Source organism: Corvus hawaiiensis, chromosome 19, assembly GCF_020740725.1.
Source record: "Corvus hawaiiensis isolate bCorHaw1 chromosome 19, bCorHaw1.pri.cur, whole genome shotgun sequence".
NCBI classification, from domain to species: domain Eukaryota; kingdom Metazoa; phylum Chordata; class Aves; order Passeriformes; family Corvidae; genus Corvus; species Corvus hawaiiensis.
In genome coordinates this window covers 9,224,153-9,245,721 of record NC_063231.1, presented here as the reverse complement: position 1 = coordinate 9,245,721, position 21,569 = coordinate 9,224,153, and the positions used below count along the sequence as shown (strand labels likewise).

The following is a 21,569-nucleotide window of genomic DNA, read 5'->3' as shown; positions in this document are numbered from 1 at the left end:
TCGTTCCTCACATTTTTGGGAGTGTGATTGGTTTTTCCATGTGCAGGAACTTGCCTTGTTTGCATTGTTCTGTGGCACTGCTGACTTGTGCTCCAGAAGAGAAAGTGAACATCCACTTGTGTGTGATATGTGGGTGCTTTAAGGATGGGAGGAGCCAAGTAAATTGTCTTTTTCTCTGAGATCCTAGTGGCTTCTGCATTTCTGTCTGGAAGAGGAGCTGAATAAACTGGGATTTGGAAAGGCTGTGCAGGCACTTGGAGAAGGGAAGGGAAGAGACATGAAGGCTTCCTTGGACACAAACAGCTTTTGAGGTACTCACACTGCCTTCTTCTTTAGAGGGCCCTGTCTTCCAGCCAGTCTGTTCTCTTAAAAATTCTTGCTTTCTAGTTTTTAAGTAGACTTTGAGAAGCAGGCACTGAAATGTCTGTGGCAGGAGGGAAATGATTATTGTGCTGCACGCGTTCTCCGTAAGGAGGAACGTGCGTTACTGGTGCTTTGTAACTAAGTTATACCACCACATCTGTAGCCCAGCCTGGCAACCTCCAGAGAGCTCTGTGTGAACTCACACTGTGTGAATGCAGAAACACAACAGCTCCCTCAAGTGTGAGTGACCACAGAAATAATAGAATAAATGGATTAACAGCATTTTCCTGTTTATATAATTCCTGACTAATTTTTTCCATATCCATTAACCTTTTTTTTCCCCCCTCCTAGCTCCTTAGCATGTCTTGCTAATATGTTCTTTTCTGCAAGTGCCATCCTGTCATGTTTGCAAATAAGGGAGAATTTGTCAGAAGGGTTGCAGGAGAAATCCTTGCAGCTTTCCTCCTTTCCGAGGAGAAGCTGCCACCCAAGCTGGAGCTGACTGTGCATTTCCCCAGGTCCAACCTGACTCATGAACAATCCAACCTGGTGGAACCTTGGGTTCAGAATGAAACAAAACAGAATCCAAACATAAAGCATTAGTACCTACGGACAGTGGTTTTAAAACAGAGAAGTTAAACCAGTGAAAAACTTCATTCTACTTAATGTACTGCAGGAGAAATGAAAATGTTAGCAATGTTTTCTATTGGTTGCTATGGAAAATTTATTTCAGAGCAGGTGGTGGGAAGCCAAAGTGTGCTTTAGACTTGGGATTTTTTGCAGAGATTTCTCAGCTCAACCACAATGTCCTGCTGGTTGCTCTCTCTGCAGGGGCTAGTTGGAGCTGTGGATGCAAACTGCACTCGTATGCTCACTTAGGAAAGAGGCTCTTTGTCCCTTTCCATGATTCTGTTTTATTTGTTTTTATTGCAAAGGCTTGTTGAGAGTGGCATAGAGCAGACCAGTGAGGGCAAAGTATAATGAAAGTGATACCAAAATGATCTCTTACATAAACTCTTCTTCTTTTCTGGGAAAGAACTTAGAGCAGAAAAAAAAAAAAATCTGTAGGATCTTTTGAAGTTCCTTGGGTTTTATTCTGTTGCTGTTGTACTTCCTTCAGTAGTAGTATTTTCTCCAAAGTGACTGCAACTTATGTCTTCTTGGTGGGACCCTCAGGGTACCAGGTGAATCTTTTAGAGATTGTGGTGGTTTGTTCCACCAAGCTGGTTCTGACCATAAAACCCACAGACTAAAATGCTCCTAAAGCTATAGATCCCAGGGTGTGAGGCTGGAAGAGGGAAAAGGGGTGGGGAAATAGTGTTTACAGCTGGAGAAGAGTGCTGGATTTTGTGTGTCCGTGACTGTGCTTAATGGTTGGTTGGAGAAAGAAGGACATCTAAACCCTGGGACAGCAGCTCTGCTCTCCTGGCTCCTGTGGGGGTGTTGGGGGAACTCTGCTCTGGTCCCTTTGAGAGTGCTCACTGAAGCTGTGCCAGAGGCAGAAAGCCTAAGGATACCCATTGGAAAGGCAGTGAGCTGGCTTAACTTGTAGAACAAAACATGTATCAGGGTATTGCAGGTCATTAGCTTTTCACTTGGAGCTGCTGGAAGTGATGCCATTGCTTTGGAGATTGAATTTTCTTCTTGTCTTGGCAAACACTGGAATTATTTATTGTCTTGTGTTTGTTACAATGCCATGGGAAGAGGCTGAAAGTTTCAGGTAGTGATGTCTCCTCAAATAGATCCTTTTGCAAACAAAACCAAAGGACCTTGTTAAGGCTCTACAGTTTTCCTCTCAAATCCTCTTTCTCCTGCCAGTGATCTCAGGTGGGCTGGTTTGTGAGTCAGGTCTGCCCTGGGGGAAAGCTGGGTGTGAGTGGCTGGTGTTTGCTGAAGGAACTCCAGCTCCTCCTGTTTGTTCCCTTATTCTCCTACTTCTTGCAGCTGATCTGCTTTTAGGGTCTGCCTGTGTGTCCTGGCCTGTCCTACTGGCATCTCTGCAGGGCACTGGATGGGGACAGGGGGAATAAGCAGCACAACCAAACTCTGAAGGAGCTGGAGAGCTTTGCCCTGTCCTTTGCAGGATGTCTGAGATGGAGGTGAGTCCCATGAGCCAGATGCCCCCACTGTCCTTGCTGGAGAACAGAGCCCGTGGAGATACAAGGGGATGGTTCTGGTGATCAGCAGAGGTGGCAATTCCTCCCTGGAGCCCGTCAATTTGGGAGTAGGCTCCTGTTCTAAAATTGCTGTTTCCTGTGGAAATATTCTTCCTGCCTCCCATGCTGCCAAGTGATTGCATTCCTGTGAACCTCTGCTGTAGCCAGTGGGTGAGGAAATGTTTGAGTTGCCCCTTGATCTTCTCACACTGGCTGTGAGAAGTGGCAGAGCAGCTTTGGCTGGGTGAGTGCTCTGTGTTAGCCCCTGACACCAGTGTTAGATACACCTGCCACATCTGTGGTTCTGCAAGAAACCTGCCCTAGCCGTGCTGCTGAGGTTCAGCTGTATCAACACTGGGGTAAAAAGGAAAGTTAAACGAACCAAAAAACCTGAAACTCCTTCATGGATGGGCTGCAGCCCAGTTAGCTGGAGCTTTGTGGAAAATGAGCTGTGCAGCAGAAAGCCATGAGATGAACTGTTGTGCTTTCAGGATCGTGTTGCAGAAAGTCTTTAAGCAGACGAAGCTGATCCAATGGTGCCTTTCCAGGGAAGAGGTGCTCTCCAGCATCCATCAGAGCTTGCAGTCTCTATCCCTTCTTCACACTGAGTTACTGGCCCTTTTTTTTTTAGTCCCCTTTTCTCCCACCACTACCCTGTACACACGAGGGTGAAAGCATGGCTGGGCTTTATTCAGCTGCTCTCAGCTGGTCCTGAGAAGCATGAGAAAGATTCATCACCTCATGAGGATCATGGAGACCACAAACCATTTAATGAGGAGTTAAACAACTCCAACTGTGAAGCAAAACTTCATTTTTCCTTTTTTCACCTTTTTTTTAGTGAGACAGCCTATGTCTGTAAGAAGGAGAACTTGTGTTCCTTCCAAAAGTCATGGCTTTTCAAAATCTGTATTTTCATGAGCAGTGGATGTTTTTTAAAATGTGTATGGATATTTCACCTTGACTCCTCAGCAGCTACTGGTGGCCACTTGCCTGCCTGCCTCTGCTTCAGTCACCTGCAGACATCTCCTGTCTGGTTGTTTCAAAACACTCCAGGCAAGGGGAGCAGCCATCCCTATTCCAGGAACTCTCAGGAGTTTAACATCTCTGATGTGCTATGGCATTAGCAACATGCTGCCCCGGTTTTTAATTACATCATGGTGATTAGCAGTCCAGAAAATCACTTGAAACCAATTAAATAATGTGCACCTAACTGAAGACTGCTGCAGGCTCTGGGGGCTGCTTCAGAGCAGTCACAGTTGATAGGGTTTTAAACAGGCCCTCTCCCCCTCCCTGTAAATGATTTACCTACTTCATTATTTTTCAACTCCAACAGTAATTGTTTTTTAGGGGTTTAGTAAAGCTGCTGTTATGAGTGGTAGCAGTAAAACTTTCTCCTGTATGTACCCCCCCATGTCTGGGTCGAGGCCCTAAAGTGAGCTGTGGTTTTTCTGACCCCTGAATTACTGCCTGTAGTTTCAATGCTCTCACGTAGAGGTACCAAAGGTTCTGCTGCCCAATGTCCCCCTGAGTAAATCAGCCCTACAGCCCAATCGGGCCTTGTAATGGAGCAGCAGTGGATGATGCACTTGAGGTCATTACTAACAAATATCCAAACCTCTCCAGAAGCAATGGGATTGAGAAGGGCTGAGAGCAAAAGGTGGTTTTCTCTCCCAATTTTTTTTCAATATGTAACCACATTTGCATGAGAAAAGGTCCCTCCAGGGGCAGATGTCCTTGTCCCTGACAAGGGGGCTGAGAGCAGCTGTGGTGCCCAAGGGGGGTCTGTTTCCTTCTGCCCTCCAGCTGCCCCATGAGCTGGCTTGGCTGCTCCTGCAGCCTTGGGGACCCCAGCCCAGAGCAGCCAGAAAACTCTCCTGGTCCCCTCCCTGTGCAGAACCACTTGGAATCGTGGCTTATGCCAGGGCCTGGATTTATTCTGCCACCCAGAAAAAAAATCAAGGTGAGGAGACACCCGGTGTTCTGGGGGGGAATCTGCTCATCCCTTGTGGGTCCCCTGCACGAGGCCTCGAGGGGCTGCTCCCAGCACCAGTGTCCAACTGGCTCTCCTGTGTCCTTGCAGCTTGGTGGAGAATGTGCTGGAGGGCAAAACCAAGAGCCTCCTCTCTGCGTGTTTCTCAAGTGTCTTCTGGCTTCCCCCAGAAAGGGAAATGCCACGCTCAGGCGCTTCCCTCTACATCAAGGTAAGTGCTGGCTGAGCTCCAGCAGTGTCCAGTCCTTCTGGGCAGCTCCCTGGTCACCCTGTGCTGCCCCATGACCAGAGATCTGAGGCAGGGTGAGGTCTTGCTGTTGCTTGCCCACCCTTCTGTCCCCTTCCCATGGGCGTGGCTGTGTCCCCAGCAGTTTGTGTATCGCTGTGTCTCTCCTGAGCAGTTCAGGTTTCCTCCTCAGGCACTGAGAGTTCAGATCAGTGTCCTGGGCGTGGGGGAAAGAAGAGCAGAATCACAGGCACTGCTCTCTGTCGTCTTTGCAGACCCTGAAGGCCATGGACACAATGCTGAGGACACTGGTGCTCAGCTTTCCTGTCTCCAGTGTCAGCCAGGAGCTGCAGGACATCTTTGAGGTCTGGCACAGGCCGAGTGGGGGTCCCAGGGCGTTCCTCACCCTGGAGAGTGTCTGCTCCAGTGCTCACCAGCACCTTCTCTCACCCCAGATGCTGCTGGACTTCACCAGAGCTGAGAGAGTTGTGTGGGAGAGGGCTGTGGGCAGGATTGGTGTCCTGACCCTTTTGCCATCCAATTATTCAACTCTGGAGGTAAGGAGCAGGTCCCTCCAGGCAGACCATCTCCCCATCCCTGCCCACCAGCACAGGCTGCAGCTCTGAGGTGCCTTCATGGCCAACTCAGAGTTTGAGGGCTCCACCAGCCTCTGCACTGAGGGGTTAGAGAGCAGCTTCAGGAGTCCCAGCTAGGACAGACAGAGTGCCTCCATCACTGGGAGTGCCTCAGGAGGGGACAGGAGGGATCCTGAGAAGGCTCTGGGACATAACCAACAGCTCTGGGAGATTGCTGGGGGGAATAAAGTGTTTTTGTAGAGTCCAGCATTGCAAGCCCTCCATCCAGGGGCATTTCTGCAGGGGGGCAGGGGTGCACTGAAGGCCTCAGGAGACGTTTGTCTGTAATCATTAGGAAGAATTTCTTAATGGAAACAGTTTTCAGGCTTTGGAAGGGAGTCCCCATTCCTGGAGGCACTCAAGAAACGACTGGATGTGGCACTCAGTGCTCTGGTTTAATTGACAAGGTGGTGATTGGTCAAAGGTTGGACTTGATGATCTTGGGGGTCTTTTCCAAACTTAATGTTTCTGTGATTCTGTGACCCAGAGCGATCTGAAGACACCTACAGGGCAGATGGAGGAGTCCCGTGGTCGGACTGTGCCTGAGCGGCCTCTGCAGGCCCCAGAAAGGGCAAACGGTGAGCTTTTGTGTAAAATCAGGGCCAAGGAAGGGCTCCTAAGGGTGCAAGGAGGCTGATGGAGGAGTGCTGCAGGGACCAGGGGCTAAAGTGGGGCCAGTTTCCCCTTCAGCACCCCAGTGCACCTTTTGATGTGCTCTAGAGGTCCCAGTTTGCCCCCGGTCCCCGCAGCACCTGCACCAGCTCAGGCTGCTCAGCTGGGCTGGACCAGAGGACAAGAGCTCCCAGCATGATGAGGACCACAGCATTATCATGGTGGTTGCCACGCTCCCAGGTTGCCACGCTCCCATCTGCACTCCTACACCCCCCCAGAGAGGTCAGGCTCTGCAGTATCCTGGAAGGAAAGGGATGTCCTGAAGGCACATGGGAGTGTCTGAACACGGGGCTCTGGGGTGCATGGGAGGGCACCAGGGATGTCCTGAGGGGATGGGAGGGCACAGGGAGGTCTGGAGGCACCCTGAAAGCAGCCAGGTGGCCAAGGCTATGCCAGGCCTGTGCCCTGGGCGACAGCCTGCCCTTCCCTGCCGGGGTGGTGGGTCACTGGGACCCGTTGCTAGGGACAGGTTCCGTGTCAACAAGCCCTGGAACCCGTTGCTAGAGGCAGGTGCTGTGTCACAGTGGGGCCCTCTGTGACAGCCCACTGCAGCGTGCGTGGTCAGCGTGCCTGTTGCCCACGGTGGATGGTGACAGGCAGGAGCTTGGAGCTGACAAGGAGCCCCTGAGTGCAGCCTGTCTTGCCCCATCACCCCTGGTAGCCCTGTTGGTGCCTTGAGAGGCCACCTAGAAACAGAGACTAGACAGGAGTAAGGGAATAAAGGTAGGTGTTTATTTGAAAGGCCTTCAAAGGTACCCCTGGGGAGCCAGAGGCCACTGCCCAGATGGACCCCAAGATGGACAACAGGTCACGAGTTCTTCACACTTTTATAGGTTTGGTTCATTTGCATGTCAGGGTTAATTCTCCAATTAAAGCTTCAGGTTGATGATGTAATTTCCCCTCAGCTTGCCCCCCTCTCAGAGGCTTTTGGTTTATACATTTTGGGCCTAGGACAGTCTGAGTGTCCTTGAAGAGCAGGCCTGGAGAGGCCTTGTTATGTCTGGCTGGCATGAGCGAGCAGAAATTAACAGGCTACAAGAAACTCCGAGTTACCCACTGGGCAGTGCAGGATTTGAAAACTATCAAAGTTAAAATCTAAGGCATCACTGTGGGGCTGAAGTGTTTTACCAAAGATTGCCACACCACCACCCCAACACCCACCCCAGCATCCCCCATATTGTGTATCCTAAAGGATGGAGAAGAGACCCCCCGCCTTCCCCAGGAAGGCCTGGGAGGAGGACAGCTCTTCCGAGGAGAGCAGCTCTTTATACCTCCAGCCTTTGTCCTTCTACGACACGACCACGATGCAGCCACTGCAGATTGGTGAGCGAGGGGCCCCGTGGGGCTGGGCAGGGCTGGGGCCCACCAGCACACCCTGCACGGGGCCAGGATCACGTTTTCCTGGCACGATGACAACAACAGTCCTGGGGGACAGGCACGATGTCGCCTGAATGCCAGGGCAGCTCAGGGCTGGAGGCCAGCCCCAGCACAGCCTCTGCCAAGAAAAACCAGCAGAGGGGCTCCAGGGTGTGGGCAGTGAGGGGCAGTGGGGCTCTGGACCTTTCCTGCCCATCAGCCCAGGGCACTGAGGCCTTCCCAGCTCCAGCAGAGCAGCTCCTCTGCTGGTTGCCTCCAGCCACGAGCTGCACAGGACAAAGGCCGTGCCAGGGGGGTGGGCATGGGGCTGGGTGGAGGGTAGGTCTCCTTGGCTCTCTCCTGTGGCCAGAGCCTCTGCAGCCCTCCCTGCTCTTGCCCTCTGGCAGATTCCAGCTGGTTGCCTGTATATGAAGAAGCAGAGGAAGCTGTGGATTTCATCATGGCCTTTGTCAGCAGCCTTGACAAGGTAATTGGGGCCAGTTGGACAGTGGCTGTGCTGGCGTTTGCTGGCAGGGGCTTTGCTGGGCTGTGGAGGGCTGCTGCCTGGGCAGAGCTGCTTTTCCCACAGGGCAGTGCTCTGGTGCTGCTGGCTGTGTCCACCCTCCCACACTCCCCATTTGTGTCTCTGTCCCCTGGCTGCCAGGACACCCACAAGTTCACATTTCTGAAGAGTGTCTACGTGCTGTGCAAAACCGCCTTGAAACGTGGCTTGACCCAGGGCCTGGATTTATTCTGCCAAACGTGCGAAGTGGTGGACAACATCAAGGTGAGGGGACACCTGGTGTTCTGGGGATGGGGACAAGCACCCCTGGCACTGGGACCCTGTGTGGACAGCACTTGGGTGGGGCAGGGACTGGAGGCACTGGGTGCTGGCAGCTGCCAGGTCCCATCCTGGTTGTGTTCTGCAGGACATCCTGGAAAAGGAGCCAAGGGACCATGTGTCCTTACGGGTCCGGTATCTCGCCATGATTACCATCGATGAATTAAGGTGGGCCCCCTGCCCCAGAGCTCCGAGGCCTCGTGCACGAGGCCTCGAGGGGCTGCTCCCAGCACCAGTGTCCAACTGGCTCTCCTGTGTCCTTGCAGCTTGGTGGAGAATGTGCTGGAGGGCAAAACCAAGAGCCTCCTCTCTGCATGTTTCTCAAGTGTCTTCTGGCTTCCCCCAGAAAGGGAAATGCCACGCTCAGGCGCTTCCCTCTACATCAAGGTAAGTGCTGGCTGAGCTCCAGCAGTGTCCAGTCCTTCTGGGCAGCTCCCTGGTCACCCTGTGCTGCCCCATGACCAGAGATCTGAGGCAGGGTGAGGTCTTGCTGTTGCTTGCCCACCCTTCTGTCCCCTTCCCATGGGCGTGGCTGTGTCCCCAGCAGTTTGTGTATCGCTGTGTCTCTCCTGAGCAGTTCAGGTTTCCTCCTCAGGCACTGAGAGTTCAGATCAGTGTCCTGGGCGTGGGGGAAAGAAGAGCAGAATCACAGGCACTGCTCTCTGTCGTCTTTGCAGACCCTGAAGGCCATGGACACAATGCTGAGGACACTGGTGCTCAGCTTTCCTGTCTCCAGTGTCAGCCAGGAGCTGCAGGACATCTTTGAGGTCTGGCACAGGCCGAGTGGGGGTCCCAGGGCGTTCCTCACCCTGGAGGGGAGGAGTTGCCCAGTCCAGTGCTGAGCAGGCAGGGCGTGGTGTGGGGAGGATGCTCAGCTCCTGTGAGGAAGCAGGGGCTGGCACCAGGCTCCTCGGAGGCACAGTGGCTGCAGAGGGTGGCACCTTCTTGGCCAAAAGGTTGTCCTGGGAGCTTTGTCCAGGCCTCTGAGGGACCCCAGGGATAGGCAGCCCTCTGCAGACTTTGTGTGAGGTCGGAGGAAGCCTCGAGGGATGATACAAGTCTGGCCCAGGAGCAGAGCTGTGTTTGCTTCTGGTGCTCACCAGCAGCTTCTCTCATCCCAGATGCTGCTGGACTTCACCAAGTCTGAGAGAGAAGTTGTGCAGGAGAGGGCTCTGGGGAGGATCGGTGTCCTTACTTATTTGATGTCCAACTATTCCATTCTGAAGGTAAGGACCAGGCGCCCTCCAGCCAGGCCATCTCCCCTCCCTGCCACTCTCCATGCCAGGGCTGCTGCCCAGCTGGTTGCTCCAAGAGATGGGGCCATAGAGCCCTGCAAAGCTCAGATTCACCGGGAATCCAGCCCTGGGCACACTCTTGGGTACAAGTCTTCGGCACTAACTTCCTTCTCTTAGCCCTTCTTCTCATGCCTCCCTCATCCAGGCCTCTGTCAACTTTGGAAGAGACAGTTCTGGACGTGTCTGCCCTGAAGACATCTCAATCCCAATCGTGGGAAAGCTGCTGGCACGTCTCATTCTTTTCCGATGTTCCAGTGAACATACAAGCTATACAGCCTTCCATGCTCTTTTTTCCCTCGCTGAATTCCTCTGTAAGTAAAAAAGCAAGAGCAGCTGTGGCCTTCACACCTGTGCACACAGAGCTCTCTTGACAGATCTGCTGCCTGACCTGCTTTGCCCCTCCCAGCTGCTTCCTGTAGCATCCCAGCTGTCACTCTGCTGCAGAAGCTGAGTGCTCGCCTCAAATCCCGGATCTGTTTGTTACTGCTCCCCTTCCTCCCCTTCCTTTCAGGCCCTTGAACCCCACTGCCTTGTGGCCCCCACAGCCAAAGCTGCAATTGACTGCCAGGTGCCAAAGCCAAGCCTTGCCCGTTAGAGAAGAGCAGATCCAGCAGCATGGCTGCTCCCTCTTGCCTGTAGCAGGAAGCTATTGCTGATGCCCTCCAGAAATCTTGCCTGATTCTGTCCCGCTGTCCTGCAAGCAGATCTCAGGGGGGTTTGATGACCTTAGTGACTTTTCTGTGCTTTCCCTGCTGTTTAGACAAGTCAAGGCCAATTGACAGGTCAGACCAGCTCGTTTGGGAAGGTGTGACCACCTCCTCCTTGTGTTCCCTGAGCACCAAGGACTGTACCCAGGTAAAGAGCCCCCCTCTGCTTTGCGGGTCTCTTGTCTGTGGCATCAGCAGGGCATTTGTGTGAGCAAAGGGACCCAGAGCCAGTGGGGCCGGTGGGGCCTCACTGCCCTGGCAAGAAGGTTCCTGCCATCCCTGAGCAGGGACAACACACGGGCTGCACTCTGGTGTCCTGGCAGCAGCTCCAGCCCCAGCAGCAGCTCCAGCCCTCCTGGCCGCCAGCAAGAGCCTGGTTCTCTGTAGGGCCAGCACGCCATGCCCATGAGCCCTCCTCCCCGATGTGGAGGGCCCTTTCTCCTCACCCTCTCCCACCCAGGGACTGCAGGCACTGCTGTCAGCTTTCCTGAGGGATGTGCTGCCAGCACTGCCAGGAACCTCTGCCCAGCCAAGCAGCACCACCAGGGCACTCAGTGGCATGCCTTCCTTCCTTCCTTCCTGCCGTAGGCCTTTGGAAGATATCTCCGCTCTAGCGAGAGGACAGACGTCATCCTCGAGGCCATTGGGGCGTTGAGAGATGACAGCATCCTTGACAAGGAGGTGCCCAGCAGCATGCTGGATGTGGCCATGAGAGACCCAGACTCCTGGCTGATGGATGTAAGTGCCCGGGGGCTGGACTGCCATCTTCAGCCCTGTCAGGCCTTGTTCCTCCCTCCATCCCTTCCTCACAAATCCAGGTGACTTGGGCACCTGAAACCACCTGAAGGTGGCAGAGAGGAACGGGAAGGGCAGCTGAGGACATGGCTGCACTCCAGTGGCAGTGCCATGCTCACCTGTTTCCTCTCCAGGTGCCCAAGATAGTGAGCTGCATCCTTGAAACCCTGCCATGCATCACCACGGAGTCAGGCTGTAAGAAAGTGGAGTCACTGTTTCTCCTGATGACCAACGAGTATGGCTCAGCAGTGCTCATCAGCCTGTGTGAGATGGCTTTTCAAGGAGACAGGTACTGGCCCTGACAATCTGAAGGGCTTGCTCCATGTGGGGAGTGGGACCCCAAGACTTTGTGTGTGCCAGATCCAAGGAATGCTGCAGGACTTCTCAGGGAGCCAGGCTCTCCATCCCACAAACCTTTCCAGCTCTCTGGCTGGGCCTGCAGCAGCCAAAGCCAGCCAAGCCAGTCCAGAGCCAGCTTGGTGCTCCCAGAACTCCCCCTCAACCCTGTCAGGCTTCCCCGGCAGGGCCCCTGGAGACCCCCAGCATGGGCTCTGTTCTGTGGGGCTGGTCCTGGCCACGGCGCTGTGGCTGAGGCAGCCCCTGGCTTCCAGCACTGTGCAGGAACTGTGCGACACTCTGTCCTCCATGCCTGAGATCTTGGACAAGGTCCTAACGGAATTGGCTACCTTGCTCCGCAACCAGTGGTGCAACCCTCGCAGAGAAGGCACCTGCGCCTCTCGCAGAGCCGTGAGTTGCCAGGAAAGGCCCTGATCCCTTGCCGTGAGCCCTCTGCCAGCGCCTCATGGCTCTGTTTGTTCCTGCAGTCGTCCTCGGGGCAGATTGACGTGGAGGAGTTGGGTGACGAGCCCAACGTCTGGAGCGATCAGGAGCATGTCGATGTGCTGATGGCCTTCGTGTTGCTGGAAGTCCTCGCTGAGCTGTCAGAGAGAGCTGAGATGGTGAGCAGGGTGATGTTGGGGCAGCCACGTCAGCAGCCAGGGCCTGGGGCTGAGTGCAGGGCAGTGGCTTGGCCTGGGCTGGGAGTCAGGATGTGGGGGTGACTGCTTCAAAGACCCTCCCTGCTGTGGTGGGGCCTGGGGTGGCTGCCCTGGGAGGTGTCCAGACAAAACCTTTTCAGAAAATGGAAATTCTCTTCTTCCTAAAGGCAAAAAAAGTTGACGCCTTCCTGCCAAGCATGATGAAGATACTGGAAGCTGGCAGTGAAGATGAAAAGCTGAAGATCATTGTGGTCTTCCGAAATATCCTGGGTCAGCTGAAAAAGGCAAAGGCCAGCTCCATCGCCATGATGCTGGTGGGGAAGGTGCTGCCGCTCTTTGACTCGGTGAGGCTGATGTGGGAGGCTGAGCCCTGCAGCCGGGCCCTGCCCTGCAGCCCTGCCCTGCAAGCAGTGCTCAGAGCAGGCTCAGCTCTCCTGGAACGGATTCTGGGCTTTGCAGCCAAACGCTGCTCCTGCCTGCTCTGGAATGTGACCCTGGAGCATCGCCCTCACCGCAGCCACGGGCAGGGAGCTGCTGTTCCAAAGCTCACTTTTCCTCCTTCCTACCAGGAGTGCAGCCAGCTGCGAGAGCTCTCCCTGTTGCTCTTCAGAGACCTGCTGAAGGCTGTGTTGAGTAGGGATGAGAAGAAGATGAGGAGGAACATTCAGAGTGCTCTGGTCCCTCTTCTCTTCCGTCTGAATGACCATATCCCCAGCGTGGCTAAGGTTTGGATTTTGAGGCTGAGCACTGGTATGGGGGGACTGCCACCTCCCAGGGATCCCAGGGCCTGGGGCAAGGGCTGCTGGCAGCAGGCAGGGCTTCCCCAGTGCAGCCCCTGGGTAGGGTCCCTGCAGAACTGTACAAGCAGGGGTGGACAAGGTGGCTCAGCCATTTTCAACACCTGCCCTGCCTGCTGCAGCAGGGCTCTGCAGCAGCCTGTGGCCACTGAGGCAGCACCCGAGGCCCGAACATATGTGCTCCCAGAAGCCCAGAGGTTTCTCAGCTTTCCTACAAGTATCAGAGGCCAGGGCTTCAAGCCTCAGTCAGTCACGCAGGGCTGTCCCCAAGAGAACTCAAGACACTTGGGCTAGGACAAGTCACAGCTTCCTAGGGGCAGAATCACGGCAGGAGTAGAGCCAAGAGGTCTCTTTGCCCAGGCCCTGGTGCCACGTCTGAGATAATGCTGTCCTGCAGGCCTCCAGGGAAGCCCTTTTTGCTGCTGCAGAGCTTCTCAAATGGAAGCAGCTCAAGCACCTGCTGCAGAGAGAGCGGATGTGGGAGCTTGGAGAATGCTTGGTAAGGACAAGCCACAGGGCCCAGGCTGGGTGAGGGCTGTCCCTGCCCTATGTCTGTCAGGGGAACAGAGCCTGTACGGAGTGCTGCTCGCAGGGCCGGGCAGGACCTGGAGGACCTTGTTCCTGTCCTCGAGAACAGAGCCCCAGAGGCTCCTGTCGAGGCCCCTCTCCCTTCCCTGTACCCAGCAAGAGGGAGGGCTCAGCAGGGAGGGGTGCTGGCAGGAGGGACTGCTCCAGCCAGCTGGGGGACTCTGTGACAAGCCTGGAGACATTGCTGGTGCTCCCTGCAGCTGCTGAGGAGGAGCAGCAGGGCTGAAGAGTACATGCATCAGAGCCTGCCCTACCTGAGGGACTCTCAGTCCTCCGTGCGCCTGGCGGCCGTCAGGTTCATCAGTGAGTCACAGCCCCTGGCCCCTTTTGGGCCAGCCTGGCCACTTCCTTGCCACTGCACTGGCAGCAAGGGGCAACCCTGTGGCAACCCCAACCACCCCATGCCGAGCCTCAGCCTCCCTCTGCCCCTTGCCACAAGCTGGGCTTGGTGACCGCCTTGCTCAGCCCCACTCCCTTTGGCTGCTGGCGGCCCCTGGGTCAGCCCTGCAGAATGGGAGGGCAGCAGGGCCGGGGCTCACACTGCTGGGAGCACAGCAGGAGCAGGGAATGACAGAGCTCTCTTCCCAGGGAGCGCCACGACACACATGAGGGACCAGGATTTGGAGACTCAGACTGACGTCCTCAGTGGTGAGTGCTCTGCGGGGAACCCGCAGGGGCTCTGCCCACACGTGGCTTCATCTTGCCTCTGTTTCTTTTGGTCACAGCCCTTCAGCCCTTGGAGACGGACAGGGACATCTCGATCAGTTCCATGGCAGCCCACGCTGGCTCGATCCTAAGAGCTCCAAGGGTGCGGCGAAGATCATCGGTCATTCTCCAAATGCTGTGCTGCTGGTGCCGGTGAGCCCAGCAGATTTGTAGTTTTCTGTAGCTGCTGGTGCCGGTGAGCCCAGCAGAGTTGTAGTTTTCTGTTGCTGCTGGTGCCGGTGAGCCCAGCAGAGCTGTAGTTTTCTGTTGCTGCTGGTGCCGGTGAGCCCAGCAGAGCTGAAGTTTTCTTTTACTGCTGGTGCCGGTGAGCCCAGCAGATTTGTAGTTTTCTGTAGCTGCTGGTGCCGGTGAGCCCAGCAGAGTTGTAGTTTTCTGTAGCTGCTGGTGCCGGTGAGCCCAGCAGAGCTGTAGTTTTCTGTAGCTGCTGGTGCCGGTGAGCCCAGCAGAGCTGTAGTTTTCTGTAGCTGCTGGTGCCGGTGAGCCCAGCAGAGTTGTAGTTTTCTGTAGCTGCTGGTGCCGGTGAGCCCAGCAGAGCTGAAGTTTTCTTTTGCTGCTGGTGCCGGTGAGCCCAGCAGAGCTGTAGTTTTCTGTAGCTGCTGGTGCCGGTGAGCCCAGCAGAGTTGTAGTTTTCTTTTACTGCTGGTGCCGGTGAGCCCAGCAGAGTTATCGTTTTCTTTAGCTGCTGGTGCCGGTGAGCCCAGCAGAGCTGTAGTTTTGTGTAGATTAATTAATAAAGATGGAAAACCACATCCGAGCCCATGGTATCCTTCAGATGTGTAGTGCCCTGAGTGTACTGAGCAGACTGTGTCCTTCTCAGTCTGTCCTTCAGGCAGTGGGATGCTTCCTCCTCACATCCCTGCCGTCCCAAAATGCCCCACTTGGCCCTAAAATTGCAGGCCCAGGGCCCCAGATTTTGTGCAGAGGGCCTCAGATTGCATCCCTGATACCCCAAAATGTCCCCGTGGGCCTTGAATTGTATCTGCAGGGCCCCACCGTGTCATTGACAGACGCCAAATTCCATTGCCTCTATTCCAAAATGCCCCGCGGAGAGCTGGAGTACAGCTGTGGGGCCCCAAAGGATCCCTGGCAGCCCCGCTAGGTATGGAATCATGAGGGAATTCAGCCCTGAGGGGACCTCAGAGGATCCCAGAGCTCCCTGGGAAGTGCCAGGGGCTTGGAGCTGGAAATGACTGAAGCGCTCTGTTTTAAATGGGCCATCTCCCGATTTCCACCAAAACAAGCCTCATGCACATGCGCCGGGGAAAGCCTCCAGCTCCTCACCACACATCGCGAGCAATGAGGAGGTGATGCCATCCCCAGGCGCTGGGAAAAACAGCAGAGGGTTTGTACAGCGAGAAGGGATGGGCAGCCGGGGCACCTGCGGGAGGAAGCAGAGCGTGTGCGGGCTGCCGGCTTTGGGCGTCTTTTCACCAGTGCTGCTGTTCCCGAAAACCTCTGCAATGGTCGGGATCAAGACTCCCTCTAACACTGTCTTTTGAGTGTTAGAAAGTAAGGCATTGCTTAATTTTTGGCCCACAGGGGTGGCTGACAAATTCTGGCCTCCATGCTGACGCCAATACAGAACTTTTCCACTTACTCACACATTTTTAGCCAACAAAGAAATTAATGCTCATTGATTCTAAGTCACATCATTCACTTAATTAATCAGTATTCTAGCCTCTACTGGTTTTCTCACTCTTCATGCTACTTTGCTCCACATTCTTTTGTCCTTTTATCACCTTTTTCTTGGATGGGGAATCTCCAGCTTTCCAGACCTTCATCTCCTCTGTATCTTCTTGCTGATTGTTTTCCCTTGCTGTGCCTCAGCTGTCCTGTAAGTGGTAGAGTGAATCTTGCCAACGAACTTGTGGTGCTTTGTCGCTCAATATTAAATCTGACTTTTGCTCATACCCTCACCAGTGATTTTTTAAGTGATCGCAAGCCCTCTCGTTTGTAACACCCGGGTGAGGGACAGCACCGTGGGGCAGCTGCTCGGGGGTGTCGGGGGAGCCCTCAGCTCCCGGCTGGTGAGCTCGGGGGTCCCTGGCAGGTCCCTGCTCTGTCCCCGGTGTCCCTCTCTTGCAGAGCAGGACGGCCATCAAGTGGCTGGTGCTGGGACTGGCACAGGAGTTTTTTATGCCAGACTGCTCCAGGAGAGCGTGCAAAATCCCAGTCCTGTTCTGCAAGGAGTGGCAGGAGTGGCAGGCCAGCAAAGGGCTGCTTCTATCCCAATCGCTGGGCCAAACTCAAATCAGTAGCTGAGGGTTTATCTGCTTGTTCCCTCCTGTGCTTGCCCAGGAAAGCTGCTGCTGCAGGTGTAAAGCAAAGGGAGGACAATCCCTGTCCTGAGCAGCTATTGCCTGCTCTGGAAATTGGTTTTGTTCGAGTTGAGCTGCTAAGGACTTCCACCAGCTCAAAGAATTGATTCATATCTGTATATATATACATATCATTTTAAAAAATAGATTGCCTTGATTTTACTCCTTTCAGTGCCCTGTGCCGTGTCTTTCTGTTGGGATCTGTGCCTTGGTGCTGCGTTTGGGGCCAGCCCCAGCGAGCAGAGATGCCTCCCAGGCCCAGGGACAACCAGGAGGAGGCTGGAGGATCCCGAGGGGGTGGGATCCCCCTCAGGAAGGGGGGCTGACTGCTGTGGGCACTGCTAACGCTGAGGAGGCTGAGGTCATGCTGCATTTGCCTTTGGGTCACAGCAGTGGCCTGATCAGTGAACTTTGTCATTCTCCTCTGTTTGCCTGCAAAAGGGTTTTTCATTTTAATGACATTTTTGATAAAGTTGAGCCTCGTCCACCATCCTCTGCAACAAGAACTGAACAACTTACATAAAGCTCTCATGCTGGACAGGTTTATTTTCCTGAATATTTTCACTAGAACAATTCAAGATGGGTTTTTTTAAGTGTGTCATAGGTTAGCAAGCATAGTCCCGGAAGGGACGTCCTTGCCAAGGGATGCTTACAGTTTCCTCTGGGAACTGATAGAACCTATCAGCTGGCCAGTTTGAATATGGACAATTCTCTAAGCCACTTAAAGTTGTGACCACCTCTGTGATCCACATTTAAGAATAGGCAAACTCCCCCCCAAGCTCTCTCTCGTTTCTGGCGCTGGGACAGGTGGCTGCAGGCCCCGTGTGGGGGCCAGCGGGCCCAGCCAGGCCCTGCTTGGGCCAGGCCAGGCCGGGCCACGGCCATCCTGGAGCCATGGACCTGTTCCAGACGTGGAACCCCCCCCACTGCCTTGCCGTGGGCAGCCGGAGCGGCTCGGCTCTCCCCCCTCTCCACTGCGATAAGAAAAATTCAACATTCCAGCTGCAAAGCTGCAAGGCCGAGGTGAGATCACTGCAGATTAGATGTAGTGGTTGCTGGTGCTGGGTGTTAAAGCCTTACTCCTATTAAGGAGCTTTTAATAATTTTTCCTTGGCTTTTGGATTAGGTAAAAGTCAGCCCAGCACTGCAAATTCTTCCCCCAAAGGTCCAGTGCTGTCTAAGCCTGAAGATCTCTAATCCCTGTGCTCCTGGGGCATACCTCCTGTGCCACTAGGATCCCAAATTTTTATATTTTTCTAATTTCTGTAATTTTTCAATTTTTTTGTTTTTAATAAATTATTTTAATTTTTCTGAGAGTTGTCTCGTTCCTCACATTTTTGGGAGTGTGATTGGTTTTTCCATGTGCAGGAACTTGCCTTGTTTGCATTGTTCTGTGGCACTGCTGACTTGTGCTCCAGAAGAGAAAGTGAACATCCAGTTGTGTGTGATATGTGGGTGCTTTAAGGATGGGAGGAGCCAAGTAAATTGTCTTTTTCTCTGAGATCCTAGTGGCTTCTGCATTTCTGTCTGGAAGAGGAGCTGAATAAACTGGGATTTGGAAAGGCTGTGCAGGCACTTGGAGAAGGGAAGGGAAGAGACATGAAGGCTTCCTTGGACACAAACAGCTTTTGAGGTACTCACACTGCCTTCTTCTTTAGAGGGCCCTGTCTTCCAGCCAGTCTGTTCTCTTAAAAATTCTTGCTTTCTAGTTTTTAAGTAGACTTTGAGAAGCAGGCACTGAAATGTCTGTGGCAGGAGGGAAATGATTATTGTGCTGCACGCGTTCTCCGTAAGGAGGAACGTGCGTTACTGGTGCTTTGTAACTAAGTTATACCACCACATCTGTAGCCCAGCCTGGCAACCTCCAGAGAGCTCTGTGTGAACTCACACTGTGTGAATGCAGAAACACAACAGCTTCCTCAAGTGTGAGTGACCACAGAAATAATAGAATAAATGGATTAACAGCATTTTCCTGTTTATGTAATTCCTGACTAATTTTTTCCATATCCATTAACCTTTTTTTTCCCCCCTCCTAGCTCCTTAGCATGTCTTGCTAATATGTTCTTTTCTGCAAGTGCCATCCTGTCATGTTTGCAAATAAGGGAGAATTTGTCAGAAGGGTTGCAGGAGAAATCCTTGCAGCTTTCCTCCTTTCCGAGGAGAAGCTGCCACCCAAGCTGGAGCTGACTGTTCATTTCCCCAGGTGCAACCTGACTCATGAACAATCCAACCTGGTGGAACCTTGGGTTCAGAATGAAACAAAACAGAATCCAAACATAAAGCATTAGTACCTAAGGACAGTGGTTTTAAAACAGAGAAGTTAAACCAGTGAAAAACTTCATTCTACTTAATGTACTGCAGGAGAAATGAAAATGTTAGCAATGTTTTCTATTGGTTGCTGTGGAAAATTTATTTCAGAGCAGGTGGTGGGAAGCCAAAGTGTGCTTTAGACTTGGGATTTTTTGCAGAGATTTCTCAGCTCAACCACAATGTCCTGCTGGTTGCTCTCTCTGCAGGGGCTAGTTGGAGCTGTGGATGCAAACTGCACTCGTATGCTCACTTAGGAAAGAGGCTCTTTGTCCCTTTCCATGATTCTGTTTTATTTGTTTTTATTGCAAAGGCTTGTTGAGAGTGGCATAGAGCAGACCAGTGAGGGCAAAGTATAATGAAAGTGATACCAAAATGATCTCTTACATAAACTCTTCTTCTTTTCTGAGAAAGAACTTAGAGCAGAAAAAAAAAAAAATCTGTAGGATCTTTTGAAGTTCCTTGGGTTTTATTCTGTTGCTGTTGTACTTCCTTCAGTAGTAGTATTTTCTCCAAAGTGACTGCAACTTATGTCTTCTTGGTGGGACCCTCAGGGTACCAGGTGAATCTTTTAGAGATTGTGGTGGTTTGTTCCACCAAGCTGGTTCTGACCATAAAACCCACAGACTAAAATGCTCCTAAAGCTATAGATCCCAGGGTGTGAGGCTGGAAGAGGGAAAAGGGGTGGGGAAATTCAGTGTTTGCAGCTGGAGAAGAGTGCTGGATTTTGTGTGTCCGTGACTGTGCTTAATGGTTGGTTGGAGAAAGAAGGACATCTAAACCCTGGGACAGCAGCTCTGCTCTCCTGGCTCCTGTGGGGGTGTTGGGGGAACTCTGCTCTGGTCCCTTTGAGAGTGCTCACTGAAGCTGTGCCAGAGGCAGAAAGCCTAAGGATACCCATTGGAAAGGCAGTGAGCTGGCTTAACTTGTAGAACAAAACATGTATCAGGGTATTGCAGGTCATTAGCTTTTCACTTGGAGCTGCTGGAAGTGATGCCATTGCTTTGGAGATTGAATTTTCTTCTTGTCTTGGCAAACACTGGAATTATTTATTGTCTTGTGTTTGTTACAATGCCATGGGAAGAGGCTGAAAGTTTCAGGTAGTGATGTCTCCTCAAGTAGATCCTTTTGCAAACAAAACCAAAGGACCTTGTTAAGGCTCTACAGTTTTCCTCTCAAATCCTCTTTCTCCTGCCAGTGATCTCAGGTGGGCTGGTTTGTGAGTCAGGTCTGCCCTGGGGGAAAGCTGGGTGTGAGTGGCTGGTGTTTGCTGAAGGAACTCCAGCTCCTCCTGTTTGTTCCCTTATTCTCCTACTTCTTGCAGCTGATCTGCTTTTAGGGTCTGCCTGTGTGTCCTGGCCTGTCCTACTGGCATCTCTGCAGGGCACTGGATGGGGACAGGGGGAATAAGCAGCACAACCAAACTCTGAAGGAGCTGGAGAGCTTTGCCCTGTCCTTTGCAGGATGTCTGAGATGGAGGTGAGTCCCATGAGCCAGATGCCCCCACTGTCCTTGCTGGAGAACAGAGCCCGTGGAGATACAAGGGGATGGTTCTGGTGATCAGCAGAGGTGGCAATTCCTCCCTGGAGCCCGTCAATTTGGGAGCAGGCTCCTGTTCTAAAATTGCTGTTTCCTGTGGAAATATTCTTCCTGCCTCCCATGCTGCCAAGTGATTGCATTCCTGTGAACCTCTGCTGTAGCCAGTGGGTGAGGAAATGTTTGAGTTGCCCCTTGATCTTCTCACACTGGCTGTGAGAAGTGGCAGAGCAGCTTTGGCTGGGTGAGTGCTCTGTGTTAGCCCCTGACACCAGTGTTAGATACACCTGCCACATCTGTGGTTCTGCAAGAAACCTGCCCTAGCCGTGCTGCTGAGGTTCAGCTGTATCAACACTGGGGTAAAAAGGAAAGTTAAATGAACCAAAAAACCTGAAACTCCTTCATGGATGGGCTGCAGCCCAGTTAGCTGGAGCTTTGTGGAAAATGAGCTGTGCAGCAGAAAGCCATGAGATGAACTGTTGTGCTTTCAGGATCGTGTTGCAGAAAGTCTTTAAGCAGACGAAGCTGATCCAATGGTGCCTTTCCAGGGAAGAGGTGCTCTCCAGCATCCATCAGAGCTTGCAGTCTCTATCCCTTCTTCACACTGAGTTACTGGCCCTTTTTTTTTTAGTCCCCTTTTCTCCCACCACTACCCTGTACACACGAGGGTGAAAGCATGGCTGGGCTTTATTCAGCTGCTCTCAGCTGGTCCTGAGAAGCATGAGAAAGATTCATCACCTCATGAGGATCATGGAGACCACAAACCATTTAATGAGGAGTTAAACAACTCCAACTGTGAAGCAAAACTTCATTTTTCCTTTTTTCACCTTTTTTTTAGTGAGACAGCCTATGTCTGTAAGAAGGAGAACTTGTGTTCCTTCCAAAAGTCATGGCTTTTCAAAATCTGTATTTTCATGAGCAGTGGATGTTTTTTAAAATGTGTATGGATATTTCACCTTGACTCCTCAGCAGCTACTGGTGGCCACTTGCCTGCCTCCCTCTGCTTCAGTCACCTGCAGACATCTCCTGTCTGGTTGTTTCAAAACACTCCAGGCAAGGGGAGCAGCCATCCCTATTCCAGGAACTCTCAGGAGTTTAACATCTCTGATGTGCTATGGCATTAGCAACATGCTGCCCCGGTTTTTAATTACATCATGGTGATTAGCAGTCCAGAAAATCACTTGAAACCAATTAAATAATGTGCACCTAACTGAAGACTGCTGCAGGCTCTGGGGGCTGCTTCAGAGCAGTCACAGTTGATAG

The 21,569-nt window shown here is 52.9% G+C and overlaps 1 protein-coding gene across 1 annotated transcript; it reads left to right on the top strand.

The window, feature by feature from the left end:
- The first annotated feature begins 233 nt into the window (after positions 1–233).
- LOC125335995 lies at positions 234–14,294 on the top strand. The gene is made up of 21 exons (XM_048324066.1): positions 234–311; positions 4,600–4,720; positions 5,858–5,948; positions 7,806–7,885; positions 8,063–8,185; positions 8,328–8,407; positions 8,506–8,626; positions 8,917–9,006; positions 9,361–9,465; positions 9,680–9,845; positions 10,295–10,389; positions 10,830–10,979; positions 11,171–11,325; positions 11,648–11,783; positions 11,861–11,995; positions 12,202–12,378; positions 12,604–12,759; positions 13,229–13,330; positions 13,620–13,722; positions 14,008–14,067; positions 14,145–14,294. Exons 2-21 carry the CDS (start codon positions 4,688–4,690, stop codon positions 14,279–14,281), a joined length of 2,295 nt encoding a protein of 764 aa, XP_048180023.1. The 5' UTR covers positions 234–311; positions 4,600–4,687; the 3' UTR covers positions 14,282–14,294.
- Positions 14,295–21,569: the final 7,275 nt, after the last annotated feature.